Source organism: Leuciscus leuciscus (assembly GCF_965113295.1).
Source record: "Leuciscus leuciscus genome assembly, chromosome: 21".
In the NCBI taxonomy this organism is placed as follows: domain Eukaryota; kingdom Metazoa; phylum Chordata; class Actinopteri; order Cypriniformes; family Leuciscidae; genus Leuciscus; species Leuciscus leuciscus.
In genome coordinates, this window is record NC_138745.1 from 34297549 (window position 1) to 34315149 (window position 17601).

At 41.2% G+C, this 17601-nt stretch overlaps 1 protein-coding gene across 1 annotated transcript in view; it reads right to left on the bottom strand.

The window, feature by feature from the left end:
• Positions 1-8831: 8831 nt before the first annotated feature.
• Positions 8832-17601, bottom strand: part of fdxr (ferredoxin reductase) — a 31223-nt gene continuing 22453 nt past the window's right edge. The window contains exons 12-13 of the mRNA XM_082151960.1: positions 11111-11284; positions 8832-9631 (exon numbers count right to left, since the gene is read on the bottom strand). Coding sequence (XP_082008086.1) covers positions 9501-9631; positions 11111-11284 — 305 coding nt within the window. The 3' untranslated portion in view covers positions 8832-9500. The remainder of the gene's footprint in view (positions 9632-11110; positions 11285-17601) is intronic.

Sequence of the window (17601 nt, forward strand, 5' to 3'; positions counted from 1 at the left end):
ATTGGGCGCAGAGATATCACGCAACACCTGAAATCCGCTATCTCTGTGCCCAAGATATCTGATATACTAGCAGTGCCTCGCCTATTTAATGTCACTTCAGCTTAAAGATTATTAATAGAGGTAGGCTATATTTGTTTCCACCAATCGCTGCACAAGTGAAGTTTACGTATGATGACGAAAGCACGTTAGTGCGAGCCCTCCCGGAACCCATAGAGAATTAGACAGTAAAAGCGTCAGTAAGCTGCCAGTCTGATCACAGCCATTTGACTGGTTTAATTGGGATAAAATTCTCTAAAACGCCAATCATGCAAAAGAACATAATCATATCAACAGATGCATAATAAATGAGCTAGAGAGGGAGGAACACAAAAACTGCCAAAAATCAATGGTTTCTGAAACTTGCCCAAGTCAGATTGCCAGACAACTAGCCAGCCACTGACAGGTCACGTGACATGCCAGTGGCGGCTCCTGCCAGCCAGTTGAAGATTGAACCTCCACTCTTAATCCCTTTAGTCCAGGGGCAGACTGGGCACTTTCCCGGTGGGCCGACGTGCTTTTTGGGCCGATACATCTAAAAAATAATATTTTTTTTTTGTGTGTCTAAACGGCCCATAAAATTGGTACATCGGCAGCCCATTCGTTTTGTTTTATTTTACTTAATTCGCTGGGTCTTTTGCATTGGTCAAAAAAAGTCATCGTAGGTTTTTTTTTCTTTCTCACAGACCGGCTCAGCGGCTCATTGGTTCTTTTATTGATTGACACTGGGCTGGCCCAATCACATGTTTAAACACCTCCTCCTTTGGGCAGAGAGATTGTCAGAGAGATGGAGAATAAAACGCAAGGAATGCGCAGAGAAATAGTGTGAAAAAAAGAAGCAGACGCTGTAAAACGTGTCAGAATAACAGATGTTTTCTGCAGCACCAGGACCTTCATCCGCTCCTGTGGCAGATGATGATAGTGAGGAGGATAAGGAGAGATGAGTGAGTGTAGAGTTTGCGGTAACAGGCACGGATTGGCACCTGTGTAGAATTTCCTTTTGTTGAAAGCCCAGATAAAAGTAAAAAGCTACTATTTTGTGTAGATCCATGTCCGAGGCAGTTCGACTTCACAAGCGCATTTCTTTACACACACTGTGAGTAATGAATTGGAAACGCGCTCTGTCCCCGAACCCCTCCAGAAGGCCCCAGGTCCACCCACCACAGTTTTACTAAATATCCTGTGGGAAACACTGGTATTGCTATGCCACTGCAGTTTATAGCTTATTTTAGGATTCATCACTGTGGAGGTATAGTTCAATTGTATTATTACATTTAATTTAGGAGTTATTTCATCTGTTAACTCCTACTCACTCGTTACATGGCATTAGTGGTTTTAAGGAATAGGAGTTGGTTATTCAAGGGATGGTTGGTGTTTATGATCATAGTGGGCCAGTCTGGGCTGATTGTTTGTCCCAGTCCAGCCCTGAGTTACGCACCCTTACACGTAGCTTAGAAATGCAGAATTTCTTCATTAAATTCTAACAGAGCTTAGTGCCAGCAATGCCGTACACACAGGGTGCTTAAGTATGGAGGACCAAACCTGCAGAAATTAAAAATGAATAAATACATACATAAATATGCAAAGAAATGTGACCCTGGACCACAAAACCAGTCACATGGGACATTTTTTTTTTTTTTTTGAGATTTATACATCATATGAAAGCTGAATAAATAAGCTTTCCATTGATGTATGGTTTGTTAGGATAGGACAATATTTGGGCGAGATAAAACTGTCTGAACATCTGGAATCTGAGGGTGCAAAAACACTCACAAAAATAAATGTTTTATATATTTACGGTAGGAAATTTACAAAATATTTTAATGGAACATGATCTTTACTTAATATCCTATTGATTTGTGGCATAAAAGAAAAAGCAATAACTTTGACCCATACAATGTTGGCTATTGTCACAAATATATCCGTGCGACGTGACTGGTTTTGTGATCCAGAGTCACAAATGTTTGATTTGATTTGATTTGATTAGCCTTTATTGTTAAATAATTGCCTTTACAGAGGCAACCAGCTGCGTGCTTTAAGGACTACATTACGGACCACAAACCGACAGCAGTTGGTTTACCAAGTCTATTTTGACATCTGGAGTCATTTTATTCAGCATTTTGGATGCAACCGTTAGAAACTTTGCCAAATTGCAACCTATCCCCTATAATCTACCCGTCTCAATCGAGACGAAGTACTGTGCTCGAAGTATCACCAGGGTCTGATCAGGGAAGTATCACCCAAGATATCTGATATACTAGCAGTGCTTCGCCTATTTAATGTCACTTCAATCATTAATAGAGGTATATTTGTTTCCACCAATCGCTGCACAAGTGAAGTTTACGTATATGATGACGAAAGCACGTTCGAGCCCTCCCGGAAACCCATAGAGAATGCATTGCAGTCATAGACAGTAAAAGCATCAGTAAGCTGCCAGTCTGATCACAGCCATTTGACTGGTTTAATTGGGATAAAATTCTCTAAAACGCCAATCATGCAAAAGAACATAATCATATCAACAGATGCATAATAAATGAGCTAGAGAGGGAGGAACACCAGAAACTGCCAAAAATCAATGCAGGGTTCATACAAGGTGCTTAAGGAACACGCCGACTTTTTGGGACTTTAGCTTATTCCCCGTATCCCCCAGAGTTAGATAAGTCCATACCCTTCTCATCTCCGTGCGTGCCGTAACTCTGTCTGACGCACCCATCGCTAGCCTAGCTTAGCACAAAGACTGGAGGTAAATGGCTCCAGCTAGTGTAACAGGTACAGAAAGTGTTCTGTGAAAACGTATGTATTTGTTATAATTCACACACAATGGTTTTTCATATATCTGGTATATCTTTCTGAATGAGCATTTTTCCCCTTTAATTGCTGTGATGTTATCATGAGCCTATAATTTCCTGTTTTGTCTTCTCCTCTTCCTCTTGCCATTGTTAATGCACGGAAGAGAGCAAAATAAGTAAAGAATAACTGACGACAGACCGTTGAATTATTAGAAAAATAATGTGCACCCGAGGTGGTAATGCGGTCGATGCAGCTCAGGGTAACGTTACGGGATGTTTGCAGGAAAGGTGGTGACACACACTTCCTGATCTTTAACCGTGTTTCCTGCAAAGATCCCGTACCTTGAGCTGCATCGCCGTCATCGCACAGAGAGTCATGTCTCCTTGTCTCGTTTTTCTATTTTTGGCAGCTTTTTTAATATTCTTTATCCTGGCGGAAGCACTTTTGTTTCAATCTATAAGAATAATATAATCAGCCTATGTTATTGTTTAGAGTTAAAGATATTAATTAATATTAATAAAGTGGAGATGCTTGTTTATTTGACACAGTGATTTCACATTTCTTGTTTGTATGAAGGCTAAATTCAAATAAAAGATGAACATTAATTTATTTGTGCCATTTTTATTTCTAAAATGTTATATAGTTTTATATGAGGATGTTTCATGACTTGGCAAATTCATTTTTCAGACGTTTGTACGTCTCGACATCCGTTGTGGACGTTCTTGGCAGTTTTTTCTTAGAATCAGAATCAGAATCAGAAAGAGCTTTATTGCCAAGTATGCTTGCGCATACGAGGAATTTGTCTTGGTGACAGTAGCTTCCAGTACACATACAATACAAAGTGACAAGACAAGTGACAAGTAACATAGGTATAAATAAAAAATAGAAAAAATAAAAATAAAATAAAAATAAAAGATTATAAATTATAAATATATATAAAGTTATAAGGTGCTATAATGAAATGTCTGAGGGAAGTATTGCACATGTTTGTTCCACAGTAGGGGAACATTTAAGTGTTCATGAGGTAGATGGCCTGGGGAAAGAAACTTTTCCTGTGTCTGGTTGTTTTTGTGCTCGGTGCTCTGTAGCGTCGACCAGACGGTAACAGTTCAAACAGAAAGTGTGCTGGGTGTGACGGGTCCAGAGTGATTTTGCGAGCCCTTTTACTCACTCTGGATGAGTGCAGTACTTTGAGTGTGGGAAGGGTAGTGCCAGTGATTCGCTCAGCAGTCCGAACTATCCGCTGTAGTCTACGGAGGTCGGTTTTGGTAGCAGAGCCGAACCAGACGGTGATGGAAGTGCAGAGGATGGACTGGATGACAGCTGAGTAGAACTGTACGAGCAGCTCCTGTGGCAGGTTGAATTTCCTCAGCTGACGCAGGAAGTACAGTCTCTGTTGGGCTTTCTTCACAATAGAGTCTATGTGAGTGTCCCACTTCAGATCCTGAGAGATGGTGGTGCCCAGGAACCTGAATGACTCTACTGCAGTCACAGTGCTGTCCATGATGGTGAGTGAAGGGAGTGCAGGGGGGTTTCTCCTGAAGTCCACGATCATCTCCACTGTTTTGAGCGTGTTCAGCTCCAGGTTGTTAAAACTGCACCAAAGAGCCAGCTGCTCCACCTCCTGTCTGTACGCAGACTCGTCACCGTTCCGGATGAGTCCGATAACAGTAGTGTCGTCCGCAAACTTCAGGAGCTTGACAGAGGTGTCTTTAGAGGTGCAGTCATTTGTGTACAGGGAGAAGAGCAGTGGTGAGAGAACACATCCCTGTGGAGCACCGGTGCTGATGGTGCGGCTGTCGGACGTGATTTTGCCCATTCTGACTAGCTGTTGTCTGTCTGTCAGAAAGCTGGTGATCCATTGACAGATGGAGCTAGGGACAGAGAGCTGGGTCAGTTTGGTCTGGAGCAGTGATGGGACGATGGTGTTGAAGGCAGAACTAAAGTCCACGAACAGAATCCTTGCATAGGTCCCTGGTTTGTCCAGATGTTGTAGGGTGTAATGCAGTCCCATATTGACCACATCATCCACAGACCGGTTTGCTCTGTAGGCAAACTGCAGGGGGTCCAGCAAGGGTCCAGTGATGTCCTTCAGATATGCTAACACCAGTCTTTCGAATGACTTCATGGCCACAGATGTTAAGGCAACAGGTCTGTAGTCATTGAGTCCTGTGATCTTTGGTTTCTTCGGGATTGGGATGATGGTGGAGCGTTTAAAGCAGAAAGGGACTTTGCACTGCTCCAGTGATCTGTTGAAGATCAGTGAGAAGATAGAGGCCAGCTGGTCAGCGCAGGTTTTCAGACAGGCTGGTGAAACACCGTCTGGGCCTGGTGCTTTCCTTCTCTTCTGTTTCCTGAAGATCTGACGCACATTATCCTCACTGATCTGAAGTGCAGGGGGGGAGGGGAGGGGGATGGCTGGAGGTGTTGATGGCTGTGTAGAGAGATGGTCAGGGCGGGTATGGGGTGTCTGATCGGGGGTCTCAAATCTACAGTAAAAGACATTCAGCTCGTTCGCAAGATGCTTGTTGCTGTCGATGCTGGGGGATGGTGTCTTGTAGTTGGTAATGTCTTTCAGGCCTTTCCACACTGATGCAGGGTCGTTGGAGGAAAACTGGTTTTCCAGCTTTTTGGCATAGCTCTTCTTAGCCACTTCAATCTCCTTTGTCAATGTGTTCCTGGCCTGATTATACAAGATCCTATCCCCACTCCTGTAGGCATCTTCTTTGACCTGACGAAGCTGTCTGAGTTTTGGTGTGAACCATGGTTTATCATTGTTGAATGATAAGTAAGTCCTGGTAGGGATGCATAAATCCTCACAGAAACTGATGTATGATGTTACAGTCTCTGTGAGCTCGTCCAGATCGCTGGCAGCAGCTTCAAAAACACTCCAGTCAGTGCATTCAAAACAGGCTTGTAAGACCTGCTCTGTGTCGTTGGTCCATCTCTTTACAGTCCTTATTACTGGCTTAGCAGTTTTAAGTTTTTGCCTGTAAGTTGGTAGAAGATGAACCAGGCAGTGATCGGAAAGTCCTAGAGCTGCTCTGGCGACGGAGCGATATGCATCCTTTGTTGTGGTGTAGCAATGGTCCAAAATATTATTGTCTCTGGTGGGGCATGTAATGTGCTGTTTGAATTTAGGCAGTTCACGTGTGAGTTTTGCCTGATTAAAGTCTCCGAGAATGATAAGAACAGAGTCCGGGTGTTGTTGTTCTGTTTCTGTGATCAGATCAGCCAGCTGTTGCAGCGCCGTACTCACGTGTGCTTGCGGTGGAATGTAAACACTGATGAGAACGAGCGAGGAAAACTCCCGCGGCGAGTAGAACGGCTTACAGTTAATGAAAAGCACTTCCACATCAGGACAGCACATCTTCCTTAACACAGTTACATCAGTACACCACCTTCTGTTGATGTAAAAGCATGTCCCACCACCGCGCGTTTTCCCCGTTGACTCCATATCGCGATCCGCTCTGAACAGCTGAAAGTCCGGTAGATGTAACGCGCTGTCCGGAATGGCTTCGTTCAGCCAGGTTTCCGTGAAACACAGAGCAGCAGAGTTGGTAAAGTCCTTGTTTTTGCGTGAGAGCAGAAGTAGTTCGTCCATTTTGTTAGGGAGAGAGCGGACATTCGCCAGATGGATGCTAGGCAGCGCCGTTCTGAATCCGCGCTGCCTGAGCTTCACGAGTGTGCCGGCTCGCTTCCCACGCCTGCGCGTCTTATACTGTTTCCACAGTGCAGCGGCGCAACCGACGACAATGTTCCGCAAAACGCCAGAAGAATCAAAAACTGGTTGGTGATCAGTTGGTGTGCACTGCCGAATGTTCAGCAGTTCGTCCCTGGTATAACTGATAGCGAATGACAAACATAAAACAGGACAAACTAACAAAAACAGTGTAACAACTGGAGAGCTCAACACCGAGGCAGCCATCCGCGGCGCCATCCGCCATCTTAGGCTTTTATATTGTTCATATCGATATCCGAATTACATCGTATCGTATCGAAATTAAGAAATATATATCGTGAAATAAATTTTGGGCCATATCGTTCAGCCCTAGGTTGTGGATTCGATTCCCAGAGAATACATGAACTGATCAAATGGATGCAAATGCTTGAATGTTATGTGAAAAATTAAACTTGAGCAATGGAAACTTTGTCTACTGTTGTGCAATACTAAATACATTGTTTTTATCAATTATTTCTTATTATTTATATTTTAGAAATTGTGTAGAATAAGTAAAGTTAAAGTGCCCCATTATGCTTTTTCATGCAGTGTGTAATAAAGCTGCAGCTCAACCTGGCAAAGACTGAGCTTCTCGTCCTCCCTGCCAATCCATCTCTACAGCACGACTTCACCATCCAGCTAGAGTCATCATTAATCACCCCATCAAGATCGGTCAGAAATCTTGGAGTAACGTTTGATGACCAGCTGACCTTCACAGATCACATTTCAAAGACAGCTCGATCATGCAGGTTTGCACTGCACAACATCAGGAAGATCAGGCCTTTCCTAACTGAGCATGCAACACAACTTATCGTCCAGGCCCTGGTCATCTCTAGGCTTGACTACTGCAATGCTCTTCTGGCTGGACTCCCAGCATGTGCGACCAAACCCCTACAGATGATCCAGAACGCTGCAGCTCGTCTTGTCTTCAACGAGCCCAAGAGGGCCCACGTCACTCCTCTGTTCATCTCTCTGCACTGGCTACCTCTCGCTGCTCGCATCAAGTTCAAGGCACTGACGCTTGCTTACAGAACTATCACAGGCTCAGCTCCCTCCTACTTTCACTCACTCCTACGAGTCTACATCCCTACCAGAAGCCTACGATCGGTAAACGAGCGACGTCTCGTGGTTCCATCACAGAAAGCCACAAAATCACTTTCCAGAACATTCTCATTCACAGTTCCATGCTGGTGGAACGCTCTCCCCACCCTCATCCGGAATGCAGAATCCCTGACAACATTCAAAAAACAGCTGAAAACCAATCTCTTCCGTGAGCACTTAACCTTATAAAAAAAAAAACACACATCGAAACACCACTTATCAGGCTTATGCTACTCTGAATAATACCTGAACTTCGTATTTTGAGCACTTCCTGCGTTGTTGTTGCTCTTGCCTCTTTATGATGACTCGCTGAATTTAGTCCTAATTTGTAAGTCGCCTTGGATAAAGGCGTCTGCTAAATGACTAAATGTAAATGTAAAGCTGTTTGTGAATGTAAAAGATGCAGATAAATGTAGTTTTTCTCTCCTAACAGAAAGAATCGATTCTGAACTGAAACGAGTCGTCAGTAATTCAGTCTCACTTCCTACATAGGTTTGTAACTAATTAGCATAATGCCAGCCTGTGGTCTTGATTGGCTGAACAGCGTATCTTTGCCCCGCCCTCAAACACTGTAGTTTATCTGAGACTGAAAGAGTTTGGTTTGTGTTGTTCATGTGGAGAAGACGCTGTTTTCTGAGATTGATACGGTAAAATCCACGCCATCATTACTGTTCGTATATCACTGAGATCAAGAGCTGAGATTCAGATATGATAATGAGCGTTTGCTTTATGACCAATCAGAGCAGAGCAGCTCTCAGAGAGGCGGGGCTTAGAGAGACTGAATCTTTATCGAAGCGTTCAGACACTGAGAGACAAGAGCTGATTTGACCTTGGATGCATGTGAACCTGTTGTAGGAGACGCCAAAACAACATTAGTAGCCTTTAAAATAGCTTAATAGGGCACTTTTAAGTAAACTAATATACTATTGCATCCAGTTCAACAATAGAGCAACAGTCTTTCATCTCCATCTGCAGCAGAGAACATGTCCGTACATGATTTAATGTTTATGATTTTAGTTTTTGGGGAGAGCTCAACTCACATAATTACAAACAATGTGTGATCACAAGAATTTAATTGAAATTGTGAAATTATTCAAGCATATTCTTCCATAATTCTCACTCCAAGCTTAACTCAAAAGTTGCCAACCCTGGTTAATAGGTACAACAACAGCAGTCATAACAATAATGTTTGTATATTATTTATTATGTAAAAATATGTCCAGTTTCTTTGTTCTGGCAAGAATAAACGATCAGAAAGCCACGCCTAACCTACTTCCACACAGACTGGGCCAACTTCATTGTTAGACATGGTGGCATCAGTAGTAAAGGGAAATAGTAGTGATCATTGTAAGTCCATGTCCTGACATGATAGCTAAACAATTCATTAACAAGTAACTCAAGTTGCTTAAGACTTAATTCTTTCATAAAACTGCATGAACTTGTTAAACATCAAAGGCATGAACCATAAAATCCAGCATAACCTTCAGTTAAAAGAACAGCTCATAAATGATAGGAAACGTGTGTCATCATTTATCCACCGCCATATCGTCCCACCTTTTTTCCTGTGGAAAATAAAAGGTGTTAAGAAGAATTCCTCAGATGCTCTTATTAGCTGAGCTCAAAGTAAGTACAACAATGCACAAGAAAAGTACCATAAACATAATTTGTGCGCATAATTCAGTGTTCTTTTGTGTATGAACCCCACATTTTCAATCATTATTTGTAATTTTTCATTGAATGGAGAAGAGCAGCGTGCGCATTCTGCCAAACGTCATCTTTTGTGTTCCACCACAAGAAAGTCATACAGTTCTGACGGTTCATTACAGCTCTGCAGACTCCATCGGGTCAGATCTCAGGACCAGGCGATCTTCAGCATCTCGTCTACATCCAGAAGTTTCTCCCTGGGTTTTCCCCGGGATTTGCCTCTCTTCTCCTCCTCCGCATTAATCTTCTCCCATTGTGGAAAAAGCACCGTTCTCACACCTGTTGACACGCATGACCCATTGATGAACTCATTTTAATGATGATCATTTCTGACTGTGCAGTAAACTGAAAAAAAAACAGGGAATCTGTAATCTTGGAACAAAAACATTCCATGACAAAAACACCACACACCCAGAACCATAAAAATTACGCAACAGCAGCTTAATGTGTGCAAAGTAGTGATCTGCGTCACGAGGAACACTAAATCCATTCCCAACTTTAAATTTGTTCCAAAAGATTTGTTCAGAGAAAATTCCCACTGTACCCACAGGCCACAGGCCAAATGGTCTGCATCTCAGGCGTTTCACAGCCTGACAGACGCCAGCCGAATATGTGCCAACGGAAATAAAACAAGCGCCGACTAACGTGCTCTAAGACAGAACCACATTAGGCAATCTCAGAAGGCATTACGGTGAGCACTGAGAAAAAGATACACCACAAAAATTAAAAAAGATTTTGTCTCAGACCTTGATTATATGATGAGATCTATGATTATAATTCATATCTATAGCCGAATCATGGCCATGCTGATATTTAGAATAACAGCACTTAAACAGTACGACAGCATTTTAGTGGCATGTTAAAATAACAGAAACATTCAAATTAAAATATGAACAAACTTAAATTAAATTTGTATTAATGCAGTGATTATTTTTAAATGTATAAATGCCTTTGCACAGTTTTTTAGTGCCACGTTAAAATAAATAAAAAATAATTTGTATTTTATTTTAATTTAATTTAATTGAATGTATAAAGGCATTAACAAATACATTAAACTCAAAATAATGCAACGATGTATTACTTTTATTTTAATGTAAAACATGCATTCTCTCAGCATTTAGTGCCAGGTTAAAAGTAATATAAAACATCAAAAAATAAACTACAATGTGTAACAAATCATGAATGTGTTAATTTAATATTTATGCATAAATCCCTTTGCTCAGCATTTTAGCGCCAGGTTAAAATTTAAATTTAAATGAATGTCTTCGCTTATAAGTCGTAATATTGTGGTATTTCTCAGGCTTTGCTCACACAATACTTTGCCTTTAATCTCCTAATTATTCTCAAAACATTGATTTATTCTTATAATGTTACAAACTTTTTCTTAAAATCGTATAATTTTATTTTTAATAATCGTACCTTTGCACTAAAATACCATCATACTCATGTGTGATACTGCTTAAATTGACTTCCTCTTTTTTGATATTTGATACTTAGGAATTTATAATAAATAAAAATGGACTATTTTACACAATAAAAAAAATAAATCAATAAAAAATCATTAAAAAGTACGTTTTTATGCATATTGTCATTTCTAGTTTAGCAGGATGCTAATGGCAAATACTAATGAATGTAAAGAGTAGCACTTGTGTGACACACATGTAGAGCGCTCGTAATCAGTCACATGTTCGTTTGACTTTGATTAGGATGCTGCAGCTCACTAGGTTTCAGTATCGAGCGTGTCTGTGTGAACATGACCTCGTGTTTGCAGAAGAGCAGTGATCGCTTGAGCGCCCGCTTTGTTGACCGACAGATCCACCTCGCCAGCCTCCATATCCTGAATTAAGACACGTGCCGTATCGAAACTGTCGTTCATCGTGGTGGCGATCACACCGGTGGGACCCCGCTTCACCCAGCCACTGCAGTACAGGCCTGCCCAAAATAAACACACACAATTACAATTACACACTCCATGACTATATATACACAAACACCCCTTTTCCCATCAGGATAGAAGTTATTTTAACATCCAATCTTGTCAACTCAAGTCAAATTTATTTGCAGCGCTTTGTGAGATATAAACTCCTAATTCCTAAAAGTTTATATCTCACAACTTGGACTTTATAACTCACAAATATTTCTCAGAATTGCCACATAAATATGACCGCAAAAAATAATTTACTGTTCTTCGACAGACAAATTGTGGTTTCCCACTATAACTGAGGGGAGAGGCTTGAGGGACAAAGTATCATAAAACACATAATGGCAGACCTTATTTTACTACAGTAGCAGACACACGGAGAGCAGAAGAACGCTGCAGGAAACATGAACGCAGTACATATACAGTAATTATTGTATCTGTCACACAGATGACTCGAAACGTTAACGAATCCAGGTTTGCCACAAGTTACGAATGGGGCCTTTAGATTTTTATATATATATATATATATATATACACTACTGGTCAAAAGGTTTAGATCGGTAAGATTTTTTATGTTTTTAAAAGAAGTCTCTTCTGCTCACCAAGGCTACATTTATTTGATAAAAAAAATAAATAAAAAAAAGTATTATTGTGAAATATTATGACAATTTAAAATGACTGTTTTCTATTTTAATATATTTTAAAATGTAATTTATTCCTCAGAATAAAAGCTGAATTTTCAGCATCATTACTAATGATCGTGCATATAATCATTCTAATATGCTGATTTTATGCATATAATCATAATCGTGCATATAATCATTAATATGCTGTTAAAACATATCGGGGTCATTGAAGCCAATAGTTTAAGGGACCATTTCTCAGTTAAAGCCTATATTTAGACTAAAGTGTAGTTCTCCTTAAGAGAAAGAACGCATTATCTTGATGTTTTGAGACGACTCTGTTTATAATTAGAGCCTGGCCAAATCCAACTTGGAAAAGCTGTGTGGAAACTGCAAACTATCTTAAGTAAAACATTTCTTCAGTTTTTTATAATTCTGACTCCGGGTCTTCTTTCAAACATCTGGTCCTTGAGGCCTAAACTGTTCACCCCTAACAAAATGGTAGAACCGGGAAATATTGCTTGATATATAAGGAATATACAAGAGATGTTAGAAGATATTCTAATATTTCTGGAGCTGGACAACATATTGATTATTCGTGAAATATCCATGAATATATATTCAAAACTGACTATGTTAATATGTAATTTATTCCTGTGATCAAAGCTGAATGTTCAGCATCATTACTCCAGTCTTCAGTGTCACATGATCTTTCAGAAATCATTCTAATATGATGATTTTATACTCAAAAAAACATTCATTATCATCTTCAATGTTGAAAACAGTTGTGTAAAAATTTTTTTTCAAAATTCTTTGATGAATAGAAAGTTCAAAAGAACAGCATTTATTTAAAATAGAATATTTTCTAACATTATAAATGTCTTTACTGTAACTTTTTATCAGTTTAACTCATCCTCGATGAATAAAAGTATTGATTTACTTTATTTCTTTCCCCCAAAAATAAAAATAAAATTCTCACTGACCCCAAACTTTTGAACGGTAGTGTTTGTTACAAAAGCTTTCTATTTCAGATTGAACTTTTGAACTTTCTATTCATCATAGCATCATGAAATAAAAATGTAAAAAACTGTTTTCAACATTGATAATAATCAGAAATGTTTCTTGAGCAGCAAATCATCATATTAGAATGATTTCTGAAGGATCATGTGACACTGAAGACTGGAGTAATGACGCTGGAAATTCAGCTTTGATCACAGGAATAAATTACACTTTACTGTATATTCACATAGAAAACAGCTGTTTTAAATTGTAATAATATTTCACAATATCACTGTTTTTGTTTAGCCTGGCTAACGTCAGACCTCTTTCTCATTGAGACGTGGTCTGGGAACATTCGTCATCTTGTTATCAAGATGGTGCCGCGGATGGCTGCCTCGGTGTGGAGCTCTCCAGTTATTGTGTTGTTTTTGTTGGTTTGTTCTGCGTTTAGTCATTCTTTTCCTATCAGTTTCACCAAAGACGAACTACTGGACATTAGGAAACGCACACCAGACAACTTTTTTACAGATTTTGATTACTCAGACGTTTTACTGGACATTCTCGTCGGAGGGGCAGCGGTGATGTTCAAACGCGCGGTCAGACGCAAACGCGGGAAGCGTGCCGGCACGCTGGTTAAACTCCGCGAGCGCGGCCTCCGCACTGCACTCCCCAGTATTCATCTCATGCCAAAGAGGATGTTTACAGAAGTGGGGATCAAATCTTGTATAACCAGGCCAGAAACAGACTGACAAAGGAGATCAGAGTTGCTAAAAGAAGCTACTCTGAAAAGCTGAAAAAACAGTTTTCAGCCATCGACCCGGCATCAGTCTGGAGAGGCCTGAGGAACATCACCAACTACAAATCACCATCTGTGGAGAATCAACAACTGGCTGACACTCTCAATGCATTCTATTGCAGGTTTGAGAAGCCCAGACTCACACCTCACACCCGCTCTGATGTGCACGTCACACATCCACCATCACCTCCTGCAACCCCTCTCCTCCCCCCTTCTGCCATCCAACCTGAGCTTAAGGTCTGTGTGGAGGACGTGAGCAGAGTCTTCAAAAAACAGAAGACTAGGAAAGCTTCAGGCCCAGACAGCATTTCATCTGCTTGTCTAAAAGCCTGCGCTGACCAACTGGCCCCAGTCTTCACGCAGATCTTCAACAGATCATTGGAGCAGTGTGAAGTTCCCTGCTGCTTCAAACGCTCCACTATCATTCCGGTTCCCAAAAAAACTAAAATCACTGGACTTAAGCCACATCCACACGAAGCCAGAGCTTTCCCTATCCGATATTTTTTTTCCCCGTTCAAAAAAAAAATTCCGTAAACACGGCGTCGTCTCAAGAAATATCTGCGTACACACGAAACCGACTCAAAACGATGTAGTATACATGCCAGACCAGTATGTGGCGCTGTAATTCTGCCACAGACATACACTAAAAACGGAGAAGAAGACTTAAAGCATGCGCATAAACCTTGCGCGCTGTATACTATGGCTGTATACAACAATAATATTAGGCACAGTAGCTTCTTTTTTCTTTTCTTTTTTCTTTTTTAATCAAGAACTTTGTTGAACAATATGAAAAACCATAAATGTAGTTGCTGTGACTTAACGGTGTCTGACTAGTTGACACTTGGTGTGATGACATCATCGTTTCACAAAATTTACGGATTGGCCGTACACACGAAAACGCAAGGGCGGCGTTTTCAGATTTATCCACCTTGGGACCCGGTTTAAAAAAATTGCGGTTTCAGTGTCCGAAAACACCGGATCCGCGTGGATGAAACGCCAATACGATAAAAAAATTATACGTATACAGCGAAACGCGTCTCCGTGTGGACGGGCCCTTAATGACTACAGACCTGTCGCTCTCACGTCAGTGGTCATGAAGTCGTTTGAAAGACTGGTGTTGGCCTATCTGAAGGACATCACTGGACCCCTGCTGGATCCCTTTCAGTTAGCCTACACAGCAAACAGGTCTGTGGATGATGCAGTCAACATGGGACTGCACTATATCCTGCAACATCTTGACAGACCTGGGACTTATGCACGGATCTTATTTGTGGACTTCAGTTCGGCCTTCAATACCATCATCCCTGATCTTCTCACAGCCAAACTGACTCAGCTCTCCATGCCATCCTCAATATGTCAGTGGATCTCCAGCTTCCTGACGGACCGGCAGCAGCGAGTGAGACTGGGGAAACTCACATCCAGGACCCTCACCATCAGCACTGGCGCCCCCCAAGGGTGCGTTCTCTCCCCACTGCTCTTCTCCCTGTACACTAATGACTGCACTTCTAAAGACCCCTCTGTCAAGCTCCTGAAATTTGCAGACGACACCACCGTCATCGGTCTCATCCAAAATGGTGACGAGTCTGCTTACAGACTGGGGGTTGAACAGCTGGCTGTCTGGTGCAGCTATAACAACCTTGAGCTGAACACGCTCAAAACAGTGGAGATGATTGTGGACTTCAGGAGAAAATCCCCAGCACTCCCCCCTCTCACCATCATGAACAGCACTGTGGAAGCAGTGGAGTCATTCAGGTTCCTGGGCTCTACCATCTCTCAGGACCTGAAGTGGGCAAATCACATTGACTCCATTGTGAAAAAGGCCCAGCAGAAACTGTACTTCCTTCGCCAGCTGAAGAAGTTCAATCTGCCACAGGAGCTGATGATTCAGTTCTACTCAGCCGTCATTGAGTCTGTTTTAAGCACTTCCATCACTGTCTGGTTTGGTTCAGCTACCAAATCGGACACCAGGAGACTACAACGGGACAGTCCGGACTGCAGAGAGGATTATTGGTGCCCCCCTGCCAACCCTCCAGGACCTGTACTCTTCCAGAGTGAGGAAGAGAGCAGGTAAAATCATCACAGACTCCACTCACCCTGGACACCCCCTGTTTGAACTGTTACCGTCAGGACGGCGACACAGATCACTGGCCACAAGAACATCCAGGCACAGGAACAGTTTCTTTCCACAGGCCATTTCCCTTCTGAACACTTAACATGCCCCCCAAGGCATATGCCTATATTACAAAGCAACGGTCATGCTACTAATGTTCGTAACGCACAGACATTCCTGCGGGACCAACATCAACACACTTGGGAAGGACACTCCGGCCAACAATGAAGTGTTTATTTTATTGTGCCGGACAGACCAAACAAATCTGCTCAGAGTGTTTAGAAAGAGATCGATATGAACCCGGGAAAAGTGCTGTGTGCTTATTTAATGGCAGTGGTACATAATACTGGAAATAACTATCAGTATGGCATGAAGCATTTCACCTAGAAGTCACTGTATACACAAACAAACTGTGAATAAGCATTTATAAATCTATGCTTATTTGCCGTGCCAAAATAAAATATGTCTGATATTGAGTCCAGAACAAACAACTGAGAATAAGAACAAAACAAGCATTTATTTATGGGGTATTAGTAGACTGGTAGGGTTAGTGTTGGACTAAGTTGACATGTAGTTGCAAAGTTACTTCTAGTCAGTAGAATGTCTGTTGGAGGACCAATAAAGAGTTAGCAGATATTAAGCAGACAGTCAACAAAAGTAGAGAAAATTTAGTTTTATGAAGTAAACACATTTCAATTCTAGTCTATATTGTATCTGGAATAACAGTGCAAAAATATTGCAGACATGGACGTATTTACAGTATTTTGTTCAATAAAAATGCTCACTAGAATAACAATGTCACATAACCCTGAATTATAAATCTTAATGAGTATTGTGTCTGGTTTTCCAGTACAAATATCTAAACATTCTTAAATTAAGATACATTTACTTAACAAACTTTTAGTCATTATGGTGTTGACGTTTGTTCCCTGGTGCAAGAATTCAAATAGGAAACTTTTAGCAGGAGTGAGTTACTTTTGGATTCCAGTAAAGGATCCAGCGCATACAAGCAAAACCTCTGTGCTTGTAGTTAACCTTTCAAACTGGAGGACCAAGAACACAGAAAAGAAAAGAAACTGCCGTTCGGTCAGTTCCGCCAACCCCCCCGAAGTAAAACGCAGTCACGTACAGTATTGCCATAGTGTTACATTATTACCATAATGCTGTTTAAAGAGTAGATAAAGTATGATACAGTTTTCAGCACGTCGTTTAAGTGCATGTGTCTTTAAATGATAATGAGCTTTGCTCACCCCGCCCCTCTGTTCTGTGCGTACACCGTTTGTAACACAATAACACAATAACCATAACGCGTCGTTCATTATAAACGTGGGATTATGAATTATATTGATAACGTCGTATATAGAAAACATGCCGTAATGTACCCTGAGTGTAAAAATAGCCGCATTCATCGTGAAGCGTGCAAGCGATTTGCAAAGATTAATATAAAGATTAACATAAAGGTCAATAAAATGTTACACTCACTTCAGTTCTCCTGGAGGTGCAGCAGGAACACGAATAGTTGGTACTGATCCTTTTTTCAGGAGCAGCTTCTTAGCAAATAACCAGCTTTTTACTGATCCTCGTTTGTAAAGCAGTCTGGTAAAATGATTCGTGCAAACATGAAAGCATTGACGTTGATCGTGAGGAATATTACCTTCAAAAACAAACTCAGCCACTGCGTCTTCAGCGGTACGGATTTAGGAACATCCACATGACTGCTGTGTTCAGTCATCCACATGACTGCTATTACACCCAAGAACAGAACACCACAATCGCTTAGACGCCATTCTACTCAGTGCT